General features: G+C 56.7%; 2 protein-coding genes across 6 annotated transcripts; one reads left to right on the top strand and one right to left on the bottom strand.

Moving 5' to 3' along the window:
* Window positions 1-839: 839 nt before the first annotated feature.
* TRIM46 (tripartite motif containing 46) lies at window positions 840-10,633 on the bottom strand. Of its 5 annotated transcripts, none has more exons than XR_010841282.1 (10): window positions 10,436-10,596; window positions 8,791-9,052; window positions 8,207-8,550; window positions 7,398-7,541; window positions 7,182-7,277; window positions 6,229-6,482; window positions 5,836-5,957; window positions 4,535-4,837; window positions 3,397-3,855; window positions 840-1,993 (listed from the first exon to the last, which is right to left on the bottom strand). XR_010841282.1 is itself a non-coding variant. In XM_059047786.2 (10 exons), the coding sequence occupies exons 1-10, from the start codon at window positions 10,496-10,498 to the stop codon at window positions 1,600-1,602; spliced, it is 2,280 nt and encodes a 759-aa protein (XP_058903769.1). In that variant the 5' UTR covers window positions 10,499-10,633; the 3' UTR covers window positions 840-1,599. The 5 variants fall into 5 exon arrangements, 4 of the variants coding, with proteins under 4 accessions (XP_058903769.1, XP_058903764.2, XP_066893653.1 ...); XM_059047786.2 differs by having other exon boundaries at window positions 3,397-3,694; window positions 10,436-10,633; XM_059047781.2 differs by having other exon boundaries at window positions 3,397-3,694; window positions 9,818-10,624.
* Window positions 10,634-11,181: 548 nt separating this feature from the next.
* KRTCAP2 (keratinocyte associated protein 2) lies at window positions 11,182-13,808 on the top strand. Its single transcript, XM_059048015.1, is given in 6 exon segments — window positions 11,182-11,231; window positions 11,233-11,276; window positions 11,600-11,754; window positions 11,893-11,956; window positions 13,350-13,416; window positions 13,656-13,808. Coding segments are annotated over 6 exon segments (486 nt in total). The 5' UTR covers window positions 11,182-11,196; the 3' UTR covers window positions 13,777-13,808.
* Window positions 13,809-17,587: the final 3,779 nt, after the last annotated feature.

Raw genomic sequence — 17,587 nt, 5'->3', positions numbered from 1 at the left:
ATGCGTGAGGGGGTCTGGAAGAGGCCTTGGGAAAGGAGAGGGAGGAAAGAAGGCCTGAAGGAGTGGGGTTCACTTGAGAAGTAGGTGACATCGGGGCGCAGGAGTGCTTGGTGGAAGAACTCGAGTCACTTCTGCATGGCTGGTGGCGCAAGAGGAAGGAGGAAACGAAACCCGGCGGCTGCATCGGCCAGCATGACCCGGCTCCGCCCGCACGCCCGTGGCTCTCCCCTTTCACCCCCGGCCTGAGTTTCACTCCCGCGCCCTCCTCTCCTCTTGGTACGGTGCCCCCAGGCGGCTCTATTCTTAGCTGTTCGGGTGTGAAGTTAAGTCCTCGGGCGGCGATCACAGCTGCAGAGTCAACAGGGCCACGATAAGCTCCATGTCATATCCGGGGGCTGGCACCGGGCCCGGGCCCCTCCCTGGCTGCCCCGCCCGCCTCTGGCTCTGGGGTCGGCTACCCAGCACCCTGGGAATGGGGAAATCGTTCTGGTTCCCTGATCCTTTTGCGCCGGGGCCCGCCCCCTCAATCGCATTCCCGCAGAGCCTGGCGCCGCCGCCCGGACGCCCCGTCGCGGGGCTGACGCAAACAGCCACCGGAGCGAGGCGCCCCCTGGCGGCCACGATCGGCTCGGACCTGGGCTGGGTACAGGTGTGGCAGAAGGCGGGGAAGCGATGGGCTTGGGGACCTCCTTCCCTCAGGCGCCAGATCCATCGTGCACCCCTGCTCTGAGTTATAAGCAGGGAACCCTCGATCCCCGCCGTCCCCCCACCCCACCCCTCCCCGCCTGCCACATCCAGCACAGAAACTAAGAGGAATGGGCTCAGGGAAGGCAAAGACATCACAGGAAGGCCTGGCATCACAGTTTATTGTTTATAAACCATGAAAGTAACAGCTGTTGTTTGACACAGGCCTAGCAGTGCTCACCGCAGGGGGAGGCAACAGCAGGCACCAGAGGCCTTGCCAGGCCCAACCCAATGGGGACACTCAACCTCAGCTGACTCCCCAAGGGAGACTTGGCACGTTGGCATGGGTGCAGGACAGGTAAAACATGCAAGAAAGAGAAGAGGGGGACAAGAGGCATGCGGCTGGGGGTACAGGGACCCAAATAAATAAAGCAGGATGATAGGGTCCCTTTCCCCTCACCAGGGAGTGCCTGGGCAGTGTCCAGCCAAAAAGCCTGCACACCCCAAAGCTGTAGTTCAGCATGGATGGGTCAGAGAGCTTGGCAGGGCAGAGGGCAGAGCTGGGGAGCATGCCCAGTGTTCCAGGTGCCTTCCCTTCCAATCAGCCTGGGGAGGAGCACAGGGCAGGGATGGGGAAGGGGCTGTCTCCATGACTTGGGTAAGATGCCAAGGGCAGGTCACAGGGCAGAGACGTGGGAGTGGGAGCCTGGATTAACAGGCAGTGGAGAGAATAGGGGACATCCAGAGAGGTGAGCAGAGGAGAGACCCTTGGTCAAGAGAAGGCCCTGGGAAGACACAGGCATAGGGGAAGGAACAGGACCACATGGCAGGAAGAGTTTGAGGGAGAAGCTGCGGGAGGAATAACACAGCTTCAGGAGGCTTGGAAGGCCAGGGCCCAGGAGAGGCCTGGAAGGGTCAGTCCAGCTTGGCAAAGCCCCCAATGGTGACCTTCCTCTCGGGCTTAGTGCCCACGGGCTCCTGTAGCTGTACCGCACCACCCCCAATGAAACAAAAGGCAGGGCACACAGGTCCTGAGCAGTCCAGGGGGCACTCCAGGAGCCCTCGGAAGGACACAGCATCCAGGAAGGAAACCCGACCCCGTTCGTAGTCCAGGCAGATGCCCAGGCGGGGCGGCAGGGGCACTGTGCAGCTGGCCGCTGGGCCATCCCTCCCTGTCAGCCCTGCATTTGAGCTGCCCCCGGCCCCCAGCAGGATCTTGCCCATGCCAATGGTTAGGAAAGCGAAGGGTGGCGACGCCTCCACGGTGGCATCCTCGGCACCGCTGTCATGCCCACTGTCCGGATCATACCTGCAGGGGTGGGCGTTGGGTAGGAGGATGTTGGGGGGGGTGGAGTAAGTGTGTGGGGGAGGGGGTACCAGAGGGCTGAGATGTTGGAAGGATGGAATGTTGTGGAGCAAGTGGTTCAAAGGATTGATCTGGGGCGCTTCCTTGGTGGCACAGTGGTTAAGAATCTGCCTGCCAATGCAGGGGACATGGGTTCAAGCCCTGGTCGGGGAGGATCCCACATGCCGCGGAGCAACTAAGTCTGTATACCACAACTACTGAAGCCCGCGCCGCCTAGGTCCCGTGCTCCGCAACAACAGAAGCCACTGCAGTAAGAAGGCCCGCGCACCACAATGAAGAGTAGCCCCCAGCTCGACGCAACTAGAGAAAGCCCGCGCAGCAGTGAAGACCCAACGCAGCCAAAAATAAAAAAAATTAAAAAATAAATTTTAAAAAAAGGATTGATTCTGGGCATTGAGAAGAAAACATGTTGAAGAGACAGGGGTTAGTTAGAATATAGGGCTGGGGGTTTGGTTTGGTAGGAAAAGGGTGTTGAAAGGAATGCACATTGGCCAGAGAGGTGGGGGGAGGGGAAGAAAGACAGGGTATCGCTAAAGCACATTGAAGAAATGCAGAGCTTCCAACACAGGAAGGTGGTGAGGAAATGGTGCTGGGACATCATGCTGAGAGAGCATTTTGAGGGTTAGAGAATCCTGGAAGGATGAGGGGTTAGTGACTAAGGTACTGGGGAGATGGGGAGAGCAGAGAAAGGAAACTGGGAAGGTGGATGTTGGGAGAGAGATGAGGGCGGATCAGTGCCTTAGATGAAGGATGTTAGAGGGATGCAGGGTTTGGGGGACCATAGGGTTAAGAGGGGACTGGTGTTGAAAAGAAGGCATTTTAAAGAAATGGGGTACTGGGGGATAGAGTGCTGGGGAGGAAGGGGTCAGGGAGAAAAGTATGTATGGGTGGGTGTTAAACAGGATGTTGTGGATGAGACAATATGGAGATGGAAAGTTGAAGGGAAGAATTTTAGGATGTTGAGAAAAGATGTGGGTGAAGGAGGTACTGGAGGGAAAAGGCTTTGTGGAGAAAGGATGTTGGAAATGGGGTGTTAGGGAGAAAGGACATGGAGACTTGGAGAGATGATGTTTTAGCCTGAGTGACAGATGGAGGGAAGTGGAGATGGCTCCCTTTACTATTGTCCCTTTCCCCAGCCACTCCGAGTATCAGTCCACAAAGCTCTTTCACTGAACCCACATTTCTCCAGACCACAGCCACCCCCCCAAGCCTGGCTCCTATTACTTCCTCCTAATCTCCTCCCAGCTCCATCCCAGCAAGTGTGTCCTCCCCTTGCACACCCCCACCCTGTCCCCAGCTCCCCCACCCAGGTCCCCAAACCCCCATCCCTTCCAGAGAGGCCTGACCTGGGGCTGATCACATCGGGGGCACCCTGGAAGCTTTCCTGAAGCTTGCTCTCCAGCCCGACGCCCACCTTCACCAAGTAGGAGGCTGGGTCTACGGCGCAGGCCCAGTAGCTGCGGCCCTGGGTCACAGCCACGTCGCCCAGGACCACATCCACGCTCAGGTGGCAGCCCGTCAGTAGCCGCTCAGCAGCCAGCAGCAGGGGCAGCCCTGGAACACTCCGCACCGCTCGCTGGTCCTTGCTGATGGCCAGCCGCTCTCGGCTTGTGCCCCAGCGGCCATCGAGGAAGAAGTGCAGGACTGGAGTTGGGGAGGGTTGAGACAGAAGGAAGGACTTCAGGGACAAAACACTGGCACTGGGGGGACCTTGAGGTGTTAGCACGAGACACTGGGAGATTTCAGAACATGGAACGAGTTGCCAAGGGATGGGCCGGGGGCTCTGGGGAACAGGGCCTGGAGAACTGGAACGGAGAGCATAGGAAAAAAGAAGGGGCATCCCATCCCAAGCGGGCATGGGACCACAGGAAGAGTTTTAGTGATGACTAGTGGGCACAGAAATCAGTCTCCCAGACCCAGCTGACTCGCTATGCTGCCTCCCACCCCTTTCCCACGGCTGCGCCATGGAGGGTCCCCACTGCTGTCCATTCTACCTGGTGACATCCCACCATCATCCACCTGCACTTTCCAGCCCGCACTCTGGCGCTCTTACCTGGCCCTTACACTTAACCCCTAACTCTTCTGCCCCCTACTTGGGTGGTGATGCTTCTCTATTATGCCTACACCCCGGAGTCCCCACTCTTTTCTGGAGAGTCACTTTATCAACATTTATTGAGCCCTTACCATGAGCCAAAAACTCAGCTAAGCCCTTACACATTATCGTCTCACTTAATTCTCACAACAACCTTACGAGATAAGTATTGTTACTATCCCTACAGAAGAGGAACTTGAAGCTCAGGGAGGGTGAATAACTGGACTCGCGTAAAGCCACACAGCCGGCAAGAGGCAGACCTGGGATTTGAACTCAGGCAGTCTCGCTTCAGAGCTAGTGAGAGTGACACACTGTGTTATGCCATCTCCCCGGGGCCCACCCAGCACCAGCTGTCAGTGCCTGGGTCCCAAGCGTACCCTGTGCTCACTCACCGGGTGCTGGGGGCGTGTGCAGGTGCACATCTTCACTGTACTCGCCGTAGCCGGCCTTGTTGCAGCCACGGACACGCAGCACATACACAGAGCCCGTGTCAGGGTTCTCAAGCAGGGCGCTGGTGCCCCTCACCTCTTCCCGCCGCTGCCAGCGGGTGGGGCCCGGCTGGGCCGGCACATCCGTGCGCCGGAACTCAATGGTGTAGTGCCAGGCAGGTGGTGAGTGGGGGGGGAGCCGCCAGCATAGGAAGATCTGGTCGTAGGCAAAGGTGCGCTGGGTGTCAATGACCGGAGCCTCGGGCACTGTTGGAAGAGACAGCGGGGGTCAGTCAGGGCCTGGCCACTGGCCTGGCGTGGAGGGTGAGCAGGAAAAGGGAAAGCAGCGGGAGCCGGGGGGTGAGTGTGAGTGAGAGGGATCTGGAGAGGACAGCTGTCTGGGCCCTGGGCAGGGATGGGCAGGGCAGAGCCCGCGGGGGAAGGAGAGACAGGAGGCCTGACGAAGTCCCGGTCTGCCACTCCTTTGCTCTGGCCTTAGGCCAGTCACATCCCCTTTCTGGGCCTCAGTTTCCTTCTCTGTCAAATGAGGGTATGAGATCACATGGTGTCCCTTCTTTCTATGACCCTTTTTATTCTATGAATAAAGAGGAGCCCCAGGGAAAGGCAGGCAACGGCCACTGAAGCCCAGGCAAGAAGGGCACTGAACAGGAAGGGGGGAACCGAGGGAGGGAGGAAGATAGATGCCAGAGTCAGCAAGACAGAAAATAGGGGACAACAGAGGGCAAGCAAAAGCTTGATGGCAGGGGACAAGGTCAGGGGGAAGAGAAGGAAAGTCTAGAGGGCAAAGGTCACAAGAACAAAAGGTCAGAAAGGCAAGGATTAAGAAAGGAAGGCATAAGAGAGACAGAGGGCACTTGGTCAGGGGAGAGGAAGGCGGGGATGGGGTCTGGTCAGGGCAGGAAAGAGAAGGAAGCCATGAGTGGGTAGCCGGGCTGTGTGGGAGTGGCAGGGCAGGGCAGGGGGCCTGGTTGGGGGCAGGACCCCTGGGGCAGGGCCGCTGACTTGCCTGGGGTGCTCCGGAGCAGAGTCCGCGGTGGCCACAGCCTACAAACAAAGAGAGGGAGAAGCGGCGCTGAGCGCGGTGGGACGGTGTGCTTGGGTGGGGTGGGCTAGGTGGGCAGGGTGGCTGGCCAGGCCAGGCAGGGGGCTGGGGAGTTCCCCGGTGGGCGCTGCCCCCCGGGCCCGCTGCTGGGGAGGAAGGGAGGAAGGCTCTAATTGGGCACGGGGCCTGGCCATCTCCTCACCTCGCAGGAAGTTAAGCTCTGTCAGCAGCTTCATCTCACGCCCCACATCCAGCTGGCAATGGCGGAAGGAGGAGCTGGCAGCTGGCCGGAACATCTGGAGGGCCTCCGTAGCTCGAGCAATCCTGGGATGGGAGCAGGCAAGGGTCAGGCACTGCCATCTGGGCAGCCACCTTTCCCCTTGATTCTGCCTTGCCTGTTCCTAGAGCCTTGGTATCTGCTGGGGGGGGGTCTCTTCCCTGTCCATTCGGGCAAACTGATATCAGTGTGGGTGAAAATCCTCAGGACCCAGCTCTCCATCGGGCATTACTCTTGACATTGCCTTATACATGGACTACGCCCACGACTGCCCCTACCCCGCAGGAGCCCATGCCCCTGTGCCATGCCCCTGAGTACCTGTTGTGCAGCTGTTTGGCTGCTTGCACAAAGCAAGGCTGGTCTGTTTCCTTAAGAACCTCCTGAGCGTAGCCCACCAGACCTGAGCCATCCAGCAGGCTCCGGTGCTCCTGGATCTGGGCGCTGAGACGGGCCAGCCGTTCCTGCTGGCACTCCTCAATGGCCTGAAGCAGGGATGCCCGCTTCTCCTCCAGCACAGCCCCCAGCCCCCGCACCAGCTGGGACACCTCCTCCTTGGCCTGCTGACCACTCACCTGCCCAGAGAGCAACATTTACTATCTTCTTCTTGAAGGCAGCACCTGCACCAGACTCCTGGGGCACCACGCCATGGCTAGGATCACAAAGGATCTGGGGAAATCCTACCTACCCATTCTAATAGGGCCAGGTTCATGGGTCCAAAGGCTCCTGTGCACCTAGATGGGCTCAACTGCTGCCCATTTGTGCTAACCTTGCTGGATGCCCACACCATAATCAATCCTGATCCCTTAAAGACTCTGCCAGATAAGAGGCCATGACTACAATAATGTCCACCTGTACTGTACTAACATCTTCCAGCATCTGTGCCATCCTTATCACCCATCCCCATATCAGCTGATTCAAGCAATCTGGCAAAAGGTAGCAGAGCCATCGCCTCACCCTCCTTGGTCCAGGGATGTACACCATCCTCAGCAGGCAGCTGAGCCTGAGGGCATCTGAGCTCTGTCCCTGGGGCTTTTCAAGCTCTCCCTCTCCTGGGTGATAGACACCCTGTCTCCACTGCAGCCTTGGGTACCACCTGGCCTGGGGCACTGTTGTTCCTGATGACCGGGTTTAACCAGAAACTCGACATATCCATGGACCCTACGTGGGATTCCTGAGCTTGCAACCAGGTGGTTGGGCTGTGCGCATCCACACCCCCTTCCTGCTCCCACTCCCAGGCAGGGCCCAGGGCCCACCTCCATGCCCTCCCTCACCTCAGTGTGCCTCACGGTCTCCTCCAGCTCACAGATCTGGGTCTGTACTGTGTCCTGGTTTCCCAGGATGTATGTCAGGCTCTTTGTCAGCTTGTCCTGAGGGGGAAGAAAGAGGTGGGCATCACACCCGGCTCCAAAGAAGCCAGCAGTTCAGAGGAGGTGTGAGAGGGTGTGAGTGTGGGTCAGCACTGGGGTAGAGTGAGGCGGGGTCCTCACCTTGAGGGCCTGGTAGGCACTGAGCACAGGTGTGATCTTGTGGCCGCTGTGGGTGCGTCGCACACGGCAAAGTTGGCATACCAGTCGTTGGCATGTCTTGCAGTAGTGGGTCACCTCTTCTTTGTGATCTGGGCACATCAGGCCCTAGGGACAGAAAGAGCAATGAGACAGTTAGCCAGTGGTGTGTAAGGGTGCTGACCTACCACAGAGCAGTTTGGTGCCCTCCCTCTGCTGGCCCAATGTGGGTGGAGAGTTCAGCTGGTGGTGCTCCATGGTGCCACCTGGTGGTACACCCTGGCATCAAGGAGAGCCTTTTCTGCAAGCTCCAGGCATTAGCCTTGCTTCTCCCTTCATTTACCTCACAGAAGTGTGTGGTAATAACAATAATGATGGTAATATTAGCCTTGTGCTTAATAACTAGCCTTGGCTATCTTGTTTACTGCTGTAGCCCCAACGCCTAGAACAGCACCAGGCACATAAGTGCTTGATAAATATTTGTTCAATGAATGAATGCATAACAGACCGTTTTAGTGTATAAATAACCTTCACAAACATTATCTCAGTGATCCTTTCAACAACCCTGCAAGCACAGATATTGCAGGGCAGATATTATAATCCTCATTCAGCAGACGAGATGGAGGCTCAAAGCCGTTCAAAGATTTGTCCAGTGCCTTTTTGTTACAGAAAAAGGAGCTCGGCAATGGCAACCCCCTGGCCGTCTCCTTTTGGAAGCCCAAAGTGCTGGGCACGCCCTCCCACCCAGCACCACCATGCCCCTCCCTTCCCAGGCCCTGCAAGGGCTGGCTCACCTTGGGGCGGAAGGAGAGGGTGGGCAGGGTGGGCTCATGTTGGGCCTTCTGGGTGCCCCAGGGGTGGAAGAGCTTGAAGCATTCGTTGCAGAAGGTGGCGCGGCACTCAGTGCAGCCCTTGGTGGCCTCTAGTGGCGGGGGCTTGCACAGCTGGCACAGGATGGCGCCACCCACACTCACACTCTGGCGGTACCGCTCCACCACACGCTCCAGGGTCAGGTTCCGGAACAGCCCTGCCAAGCCCCGCTCCCCCAGCTCCACATCGCCCTGGCAGGCTGGGCACGGAAACATGATCACCTGAGGGTGCAGAGCACCTCGCTTCCGCCCGGGATATGTCCCAAAGCCTGTGGATGGGCCGGGAAGTAGGGAGGTGAAAATTATAGCTGGCTCAGAGTGGGGGAAGTCTTTTCAATTAAAAAATTAATTTCTATTGTGCCAGAGCGCAGCTCTCATTAGAGCCTGGATGGGCAGTATCTACACCCCCTGAAAAACAGACAAATGCCCTTGGCCAGTGATGGACCCCTTCCATCTTCCTGATAGACATCCCAGCATCCCCGCCCCCACCCCACAGGTGCCAGCCCCACCTGACTTAAGCAGTCGGTCCAAGCGGTCTGGCTTGGGGAGAGTTCTGCGGGAGAGGCGGGGACTTCGGGTAGAAGGGGTGGAGGCAGGAGAGGTGGGCTCAGAGCTGGGGTCCCCACCATGGCCTACGTAGCCCTGCTGGCCCAGCACCTCCCGGGCACAGGCCTGGCATACATTGTGGGTACAGGGCAGCACGAGTGGCTGCTTGTACATCTCTTGACACACTGGGCACAGCAGTTCCTTCTCCATGTTCTTCATGCTCGTCTGTGGAGGGACCAGGAGGTTGGATCAGAGCTTGGACACCTGGGCATATCTCAACAACCCTTCAACTGCCCCTTAAAGACCTAAAGGGTCTCAGGAATGGACAAGTACAAGGGACCAGACAAGTTATGGATTTTCCCCAGCACAAGCCTTGGCCTGGTTCACAGGCCTTCCCAGCTCCCTGTCTCTTGCTTCTGTTTCACTCCTGCAGAGCTACAGACCTGAGGAGGAGGGATGGTTGGAGCTCGGGTCACCCCAGCCTCAAGCCCCACCCCCTTCACTGTCCCAGTCCCAGCTGGACCTGCAGCCCCTCTCACCTGGCCTTTGCCCCTGTCCCCCCCGTCTCCGGGCCGCCGGCCCCAGGCACATCTCTCAAGGATACAGCCCATTCAGCAGCTCGGTGCAGACCCCCGCCCCCGTCTCTGGCACTCCCCTGCCCCCCCTCCCCCGCGTGACTCCTCCCTAAAGCCAGGCTCTCTCCATCCTCCTGTTCACCCAGTCTGTCCTCCTGCCGCGGCTCCAGCCTGCAGCCGCCGTCGGCTCCATTCCCCATCACTAATTCATCCGGGTCCTCCTAACCCATTCCCTTTTGCCCCCCACCATCCGGCCCTCCAGCTCCCTTCCCCGGCGTAACCCGGCCTGCCGCAACCCCCTCCCCAAGCAAGGGGGAAAGGAGCGCCCCGCCTACCTGCCCCCTCCCCACCGGAAGTACCCCTCCCTTTTTTGGTGGCGGGGGTCCTCAAGCTATGCCCCACCCCCACACCTCACCTTGGTCCCTCTCTTCGCAGCCATCCCGGTCAGGGGCGCAGCTGACACAAAGGAGGGAGGGACACGGAGGGAGGGGGAAGGAAGTGGTGGGGGGGAGCAGGGCTGGCACCGCCCCTGGGAGAGCCGGGCCCGGGTTGCCATGACAACCGAAGGCTCAGAGGCAGCCCTTAGTGGGGGTGCAGTGGGGTGGGGTCTTGCGGAGGGGCCCAAATTGGGAACTGCACCGTGGGGCGGCCCTTTCCTCGCCCCCCCACCTGTCCTCAGTTTTCTTGGAAAATATCCAAGCTCACTCACGCCCCCTCCTCATAGCATAGCCCCGTTGCCCTGCAGCCCCAGCCCCGCTGCTCGGCTGCAGGCTACCCCAAGCCACCCGCTGCGTCCGGGTAGCTACACGTTCCTCACACCCCATTAGATGGACACCTTCACAGCATTCACCTCCCGACTGCCCCCGGGATTACCCTCTCATACCTGCATCACGACCCTCCCAGTCCTTTCTGCCATCACCCGCCCCCTGTCTACATGCCAGCATCTTGCGGGACCCCCACCTGTTCGAGGTCCCGGCTTGCCCGGGACCCCTATACTCCCCCTCCCCTTCCCCTCGACCCCACCTTAACTCACACTGATGCGGACCAGTGCATCCATGATGGAAGTGAAGGCCTGCATATCCTCACCCTCAGCCATGGTCCTACCATGCCCGCCCGCCCCCGTGTGCCCGATCCCGGCTGCGGCTGCGAACCCCGGGCTTAATGCAGGAGCCCGGTGGGGATGTGGGGAGGGGTGGGGGTGAGATGTCACTGCGCATGCTCCAGGGACCAGCCTCGAGCGGCGCTGGTCGAGGTAGGAGGTGGGAAATAGTTTTTCCCACGTGGTTCTCTGAAGGCTGTCGGGTCGGGGGGTGGGGTGGGGTTGGCTGGGTAACATGGAATCGTATTTGAGGGGGAGCTATTTCTTATGTTCGAATTCTTCATTGGCTTCTAATCTTATTCATACAAAGCAGGATAGTTTCAGAGAAAGATGGGCTCCAGAATGGAAGGACTAGATTTTGGTTGGGGCAAGAGTCCAGGGGAGATATCAAGGCAATGATCATGGGGGAGGTGGTCTTGAGGAACAGGCACTAAAGCTGACATAATTGACAAAGAAGACAGAAGTGGTCTAGAGGCTATAGTCCATGGGCCCAGTGACTTGAAGAGTTAAGTGCAGCTTGCACTGAGAGACAGCAGATGCTCTGGGTGCGGGGAAGGGCGGGGGACGAGGGTGGTGGCCAAGGACGCTCTTGGACGCAATATTTCCTCCCTACAGGAAGAGGGCGCTGCATTCAGGCGCCGAGAGGGAGAAAGAGCAAGCCGTGGGGGAAGCAAGTCCACGTTGGGGGCTGACGCATGCGCAGAGCCAACAGTGCCCGGTTCGGCTCTCCTCTTGTACAGAGGCACGGATTGGACCCAAGGGCAGGGCATGATGGGTAACAGGACCAGCGGGGTCCCCCAGCGGGCGGACTAGTAGGGGTCGGATTTGGGCGGATCAGCTTTCGCGGTCCTCTCCCCCTAGAGCTGACGTGTCCTGGGTTCCAGACGACGGGCATTTCCACGGGGCCGAAGGGTTCGGGGCGTCCGGGGCTGAGGAATTCTTGGGGGTTGCCGCGGGGTGTGGGGAGTTGGGGAGGGTGGCTGCAGTCCCGGGAGTGCTTGCAGGTGGTTGGGCCCTCGAGTTCCCGGACCTGCCGAATCTGCTTGCGGCTCCTGGAGGGAGGGCTGGGCCTGACTCTGCGTCTCTTCTCCACTCCAGTAGTGGGTACAGGCACCTCGCTGGCGCTCTCCTCCCTCCTGTCCCTGCTGCTCTTCGCTGGGATGCAGATGTACAGCCGCCAGCTGGCCTCCACCGAGTGGCTCACCATCCAGGGCGGCCTGCTTGGTTCCGGCCTTTTCGTCTTCTCTCTCACTGTATCCTTTGTGCGGGGGGAGCGGGCAGAGGTGTTTGAGGGTAGGAAGGGTGGTGGGCCACGCAGGCTTGTACCCTTCCCATTAGCCACACATCTCTGCCCCCATTGCACGTCCCACTCCTTAACTCCCTCAACCCAGGCCTTCAATAATCTGGAGAATCTTGTCTTTGGCAAAGGATTCCAAGCAAAGATCTTCCCTGAGAGTAAGTGAAAACTGGGGGTTGAGTATTTGAACCCTCTCTAGTAACCTTCCCCAACACGGTACTGAATTTCCAGGTACTTAGTAAAGTTTTTTTAGGAGGAAAAAAATATTTATATTAAGATTGTCTGGAGACAGATGATGCTTTTGGATGCAGCACTTTATCTAGCTCCCGGAACTGGAGCTAGAAGAGAGGGTCTCTGAAAGCAAGAAAATTCAGTTACTTCCTGGCCAGTTCCCAGGGAAGGTTTGAGGGGAACAGGCAGGTTTGGGCCTGTAATGAATACATCCAAGAAGGGATGTTCTTTGTTTCCACCAAAAAAAGAAGAAGAAGGGCCAAATCAGTTGAGGGTTTCCGAGGTGAAATTTACCCAAAATTAGTGAATTCTGTTTATTTGAGATGATTGTGAAGAGCCTAAGTATTAGATACACCAGCTTTCTGTGTCAGCAGGAATCCTGACCAAATTAGAGTAACTGTCAGATTGTTTTCCTTTTGAAACGGTTCTAATCAAGATTGATGATTCAGTTATTTATGGGGAATTAAGTTCATAAAGCCAATTAGGCGTCAAGGCCAGATCACCTAAGGGATGCCACATGCCCCAAATTGACAGCAGATGCCATCTCTTGTGAAGCCTTCACCTGGTAGAACAAAGACCTGTCACTGTGGCCCTCGTTTTTTTGTCCTCCTTATGTTTTGCTCTTTCTACCTGGCGCCTTTGTAGGCTTCCAGAGCTCCTTTCATACAGCGGCTTCAGAACTTCTCTCTGTTAGATTTTATTTCTAAGTGTACTGTCTTCATTTGCTTCTGAAAGAAACCTTTGTAGTGGGGCAAGCTATTTGGCCCTCTTCACCTGCCCTGCCCTCCCCAGCTGGGCAGGTGGGATTGCCCTTGCTATCTGCCCTCCCACCTTCTCTCTAGTCCTACTCTAGATGTCTTGAGACCCTTTTCTACCCCCATGGGTGTGTGTATCCAGACACTTTGCTCTCCAGCTTATGTCCAGGAACTGAGGCCCTTGACTTCCATAACTAGCCAGCCAGGTTAATGAATTGATCCCCATTGGCTGGCTTCTGTTGGAAAGGCCTTGACCCTCTTCCTCAAATGGGAGCAAGCCTTGCCCTTCAGATTCTGCTGTCACCTTTCCTTTTCCTTTTTATTGGAGGGAAGCCAGGATAGGGAAGTTAAGTGATATTTGGGGCAGAGCTGGTAATGAGCATGCATCTCCTACCTCCATGTCCTGGGCATCAATAAGGCCATCTGAGGTCCTCCTGCTGTTGTCATGCCCTTCCCCTCCAGTTCCCCCAAGATTCAGAGGGCCCCAGATTTCTTCTAGACTCAACATATGAATGCCTGGTGTTTCCATTCTGACCACCCTCCTTGTCCCCTCTTGCTTCCCCAGTTCTCCTCTGCCTCCTGTTGGCTCTCTTTGCATCTGGCCTCATCCACCGAGTCTGTGTCACCACCTGGTAAGTGCGTGACAGCTGAGTAAGAGGTGTAGCATCCTGTCCTTTGGCACTCGATCCTCCTGTGATGGTTCCAGATTTCACCATACGTCCCTCCCACTCTGTTGTCTCTCTGTCCCCTTCCCCATTTTCTTAAACCTGATCCTGGATTCTTTCTCTCATGCTGGTGTCTGTCTGCTCTAGGAGGCACCAGGCTGGCAGCATGCCCACTGATACCATGACCTTTCTCCTTCACCCTGTAGCTTCATCTTCTCCATGGTTGGTCTGTACTACATCAACAAGATCTCTTCCACTCTGTACCAGGCAACAGCTCCAGTCCTCACACCAGCCAAGGTTACGGGCAAGGGCAAAAAGAGAAACTGATCCTGAATGTTTAATAAAGTTGATTCTTTGTAGCTCTGTGAGCTCTGATATGCTGTGGGCCTCTCCCGCCCATGGCTACATGGGTGTGCAGAATGTTGGGGCAGATGGGTACTTGCTGTTTTCAGACCTTGAGGATGGTGGGGTTTCCTTCCTCCAGGGTTCATCTTTACCAAATATCTATTGAGTGCCATCAGTGCCAGGCACTTTGCCAGGCACTGGAGTGGCATATACTTGTGTAAGAGTCTCATGGAAAAGAAGTGCATGAATGATCGGCAGTCTTGCCCTTTGGGAAGAGGGGTAAGGACTGCAATGCAGGAATGCCTGCCCATCGGAACTGGAATAGATCTTGGAACAGAGGAGTAAGGGAGGGAAAGGCCCCTCACCCCTACACCTCCCCATGGAGTTCCATTTAACCTGTGAGCGCGTTGTTACTCTGGCTCCCCACCCTGAGCAAATGAGCCCCCTGCCCCTTCTGCTCCAAGTCTGCAGGTGGGAATTCCCTACTGATGTTGCCCTCCTGGACCCATCTGTTCTCCAGCATGGATGCATGCCCGCGTTTAGAAAGACTCCCAGGTTGATCACTGTCCCTGTCCTCTTTGGTCTGTGCCTTCATTTTTCTCCTCTGTCTCATAGCCAAGGAATTAAGAAACTTCCTAGGTTTTAGCAAAGTGTTGAATACATAAAACGATAGGAACAAGGCCACCAACCTTGGAGCCGGACTTAATGGAAGTGAGGGATGTGACTTCTCAGGTCCTGCTCTGTCCATGCTCTGCCATGAGGAGTGCCTCTCTGTCCAGAGTGTCTGTCCTCTGGGGCACCTAGGCACCGTCCCTCTTGCTGGGTGGTGTGGGCTTTAGGGTGCTTACCGTGCCTTGGTCAGCTTTGTATTCTCCACAGTGCCTGATAATGGGCAGTGAGGACTGGTGGGTTGGTTGAATGAAAGAATCTGTCCTCCTAGAACAGAAAACCCTATACATGGGATGTGGCTGAGTTTGAGAATGAGACCCAATGAAGATGAAGGAGTGAGTCAAAGGAGTTCTGGTCAAGGATTAGAGGCTCCCTCACCCCAAACCCCCATTTGTAGCCGGACTCCGGGACCCTTTCTCTCTATGCCTAAGCTGAGGGAGTGCTATGCAGTTTACCCACATTGCCTGCAGAGGGCACCACAAGCTCACATCTTCCTCCAGGAGATTCGCAGCAACACTCCCCTGCCTGTTGTCCCTGAGGGTTGGGAGGGTTGCTGCTGGGTCTCGGGGGTTTTTGCTGAGTCTCTCCAGTGGAAGCCAACTAATTGGAGGACCCAAAAGACTGGCCCATTCGGAAGGGCTGAAGCCTGAATCAAGTCTTCTTGCTCCTCCAGTCTGGGAATGGCGGCAAAGAGAGTTCAGTGGAGACCAGAACCTTCCTGAGAGGGAATGGTAGCTCTAGGCTCCAACTTACCTGGTGATGGTTGGGGGTTACCGTATGTGGGACCCTTGGGGAGAGGAAAGGTGGTCCAAATGGGTCCTGGACCTCCGGGGAGGCTGGGTTAGTTTTAGGTCTCGCTTTGTCAAATCTAGACTCTCTCCTGACCTGGAGTGGGAGCATTGGGCAGAGGGCCAGGTCCCAGCCCAGGTGAGCATAGACACAGCTGGGGGATCTGGCCACCTCAGGGCACCATGCCTTCTAAGATAAGAGCTTGGGTGGGGCCAGGTTAGAGGAGGACAGGGGAGAGCCCGAGCAGGTGCCAGGACAATGTTAAGGGATCTGGGCACCTGCTGCCACCCACTACATAGGCATCAGGGACAGTATGTGGCCAGGAATAATGACCCCTTGCTCAGGGAATGGGTGCCTTTACCAGGCAGGTTGGCGCCGACCTCAGCTCTCCACCCAGCCTATCCCTGGGGTGCCTAGCTGCCGGCTGCGTCCACCTGACCTACCAGTTAACCCTGGGAAGGGTATCCCAGACACCGAACACCATCATTAAGTAAGGGGGTGTGAGGCCATCATGGCTTCTAGAGACCCAAAGGTGAGAAGGGCAAAGGTACTAACCTCTTGGCCCCGGGATGCCTGGGTCTCTGCACCACCCCGGAGGCTGGAGGCCTAGGGGAGAGAGGAGCGGTCTGCCCCTGGAAGACAGAGGGAAGCCAGATGTTTCCTCCTGCTCCTTCACACGTGGCCCTGACACCCACCAGCGCCGGCTGCCTGCTCCGGAAACAGGAGTAAATAATACAGGGGGAGGGGGCCTTGGATGCTAGTGGGGGGGCTGGCGGGAGAGGGCTCCTGACCCAGAGGTGCACTTCTTGGGGCAGAAGGTGATGCCACCTAAAAAGAGGGTGGTGGGAAGGTGAGATGAGGGGGCTCCCCTGCCCGGGCAGAGGCTGGACTCCTCTCGGGCTGGCACTGACATGAAGGGATGCCTGGCATTTAGGGCATGCCAGAAGGTTGCGGGGGCAGGGCAGACAGGGAGGGGTAGTCTGCGCCAGGCCTTGGCTCCAGCCCTTTCCGGACCTTATTGTCCTTGGTGAGAACAGGACGCTGTCCCGTTCCCACTGCCAGGCCCCCCACCTCTGCTCCCCAGGGGCTCGGGAAGGATGTTGGGAAACAAGAGAGGCCAGAGATTGGTAGAGACAGAGATTCTGAGAGACACAGAGACAGATACAAAGGGGAAAGTTTCAGTCAAAAGCAAGTATTGAAGCTCATTGTGAGCTTGAGCGAGCGCCTAGCGCTATGGGAACCGTGAAAGAATGGGAAGCTGGAGGCCCTGCCCTCAGGGACCTCTGGACTGGCCTGCCATGCGCACACTCCTCCTTGACTTAGGGTTACTCACAGAACCATCTCCTAAGCAAACAATAGCCAGAACCCTTGTTCGGGCACAGTTGGTGGCGCTTAATTGCTTCACCGCAAGTACCTTTCTTTTCCTCCCTCCCAGCAGGCTGGAAGTTCCTCCGGGGGCAAGGCCAAGATCATGCTCCCAAATCCCACCCCCCTACCCCCTCAGGCCTGAGAGCAAGCTGGCCACCAGAGATTGCACTATAAATGCTATCTGGTTGAGCTCCCGCCCAGGCAGAGGGAGAAGCCCCCTAGTTGGCCCTAGAATTAGGCACTGCATTACCTGGGGTGGAGGGCAAAGTGTGAACTGCCTGCCCTGGGGCAGGAAGCAGGCTTTAGAGCTGCCCTCACCCCCACCCTGCCCCTGCCCCCTGCTTCCCCTGGGCTACAAAGAGCCAGCTATTCCCACCCCAGCCTCCACATCCCTGGGGGGCTCGGGGTGGGCCTCCTTCCTTCCAACTCTCCTACCTGGGCCCACAGTTCTCAACAACCACTCCCCTGGGAGACAGATCCTCTGAAAGGTGGAGAGAAGTCCAAGTCCCTTCTGTCTACTGAGGTTCCAGATGCACTTCAAAATGAAGAAAAACTGAGACATGTTTGAAATGTGTACATTTGACAAATTAACACTTTTTAAGACAAAATTATCATACAATATAATCATGCTACTCACAAGGTCATTACAGGATTTTTAGAAATGTTTCTCTTCACAGGGAACTGCAGGCCCTACTTTATAATGTAAAGTTCTATGATAATGGGCATATCAGAGTCATTGTAGGATTCTTTCTACTTTTGTATATATTTGAAAATTCCACAGTAAAAGTTAAATCATTTGTACTGTATGTCCCTTCTTTCTGTTCTGTGGGAGAGTGACAGTGTGACTGAATGAAACCACACTTGGAGATAACTTCAGAAGCCTACATTTGAGGCCCTGTGTGACAATGAGGCCTGAGCCAAATGGCCCTTCTGGTCTTCGAGGAGCCCTTCTCTGAGAATTCCACTC

Source organism: Kogia breviceps, chromosome 1, assembly GCF_026419965.1.
Source record: "Kogia breviceps isolate mKogBre1 chromosome 1, mKogBre1 haplotype 1, whole genome shotgun sequence".
NCBI lineage: Eukaryota > Metazoa > Chordata > Mammalia > Artiodactyla > Physeteridae > Kogia > Kogia breviceps.
This window is presented reverse-complemented; position numbering and strand designations above follow the sequence as displayed.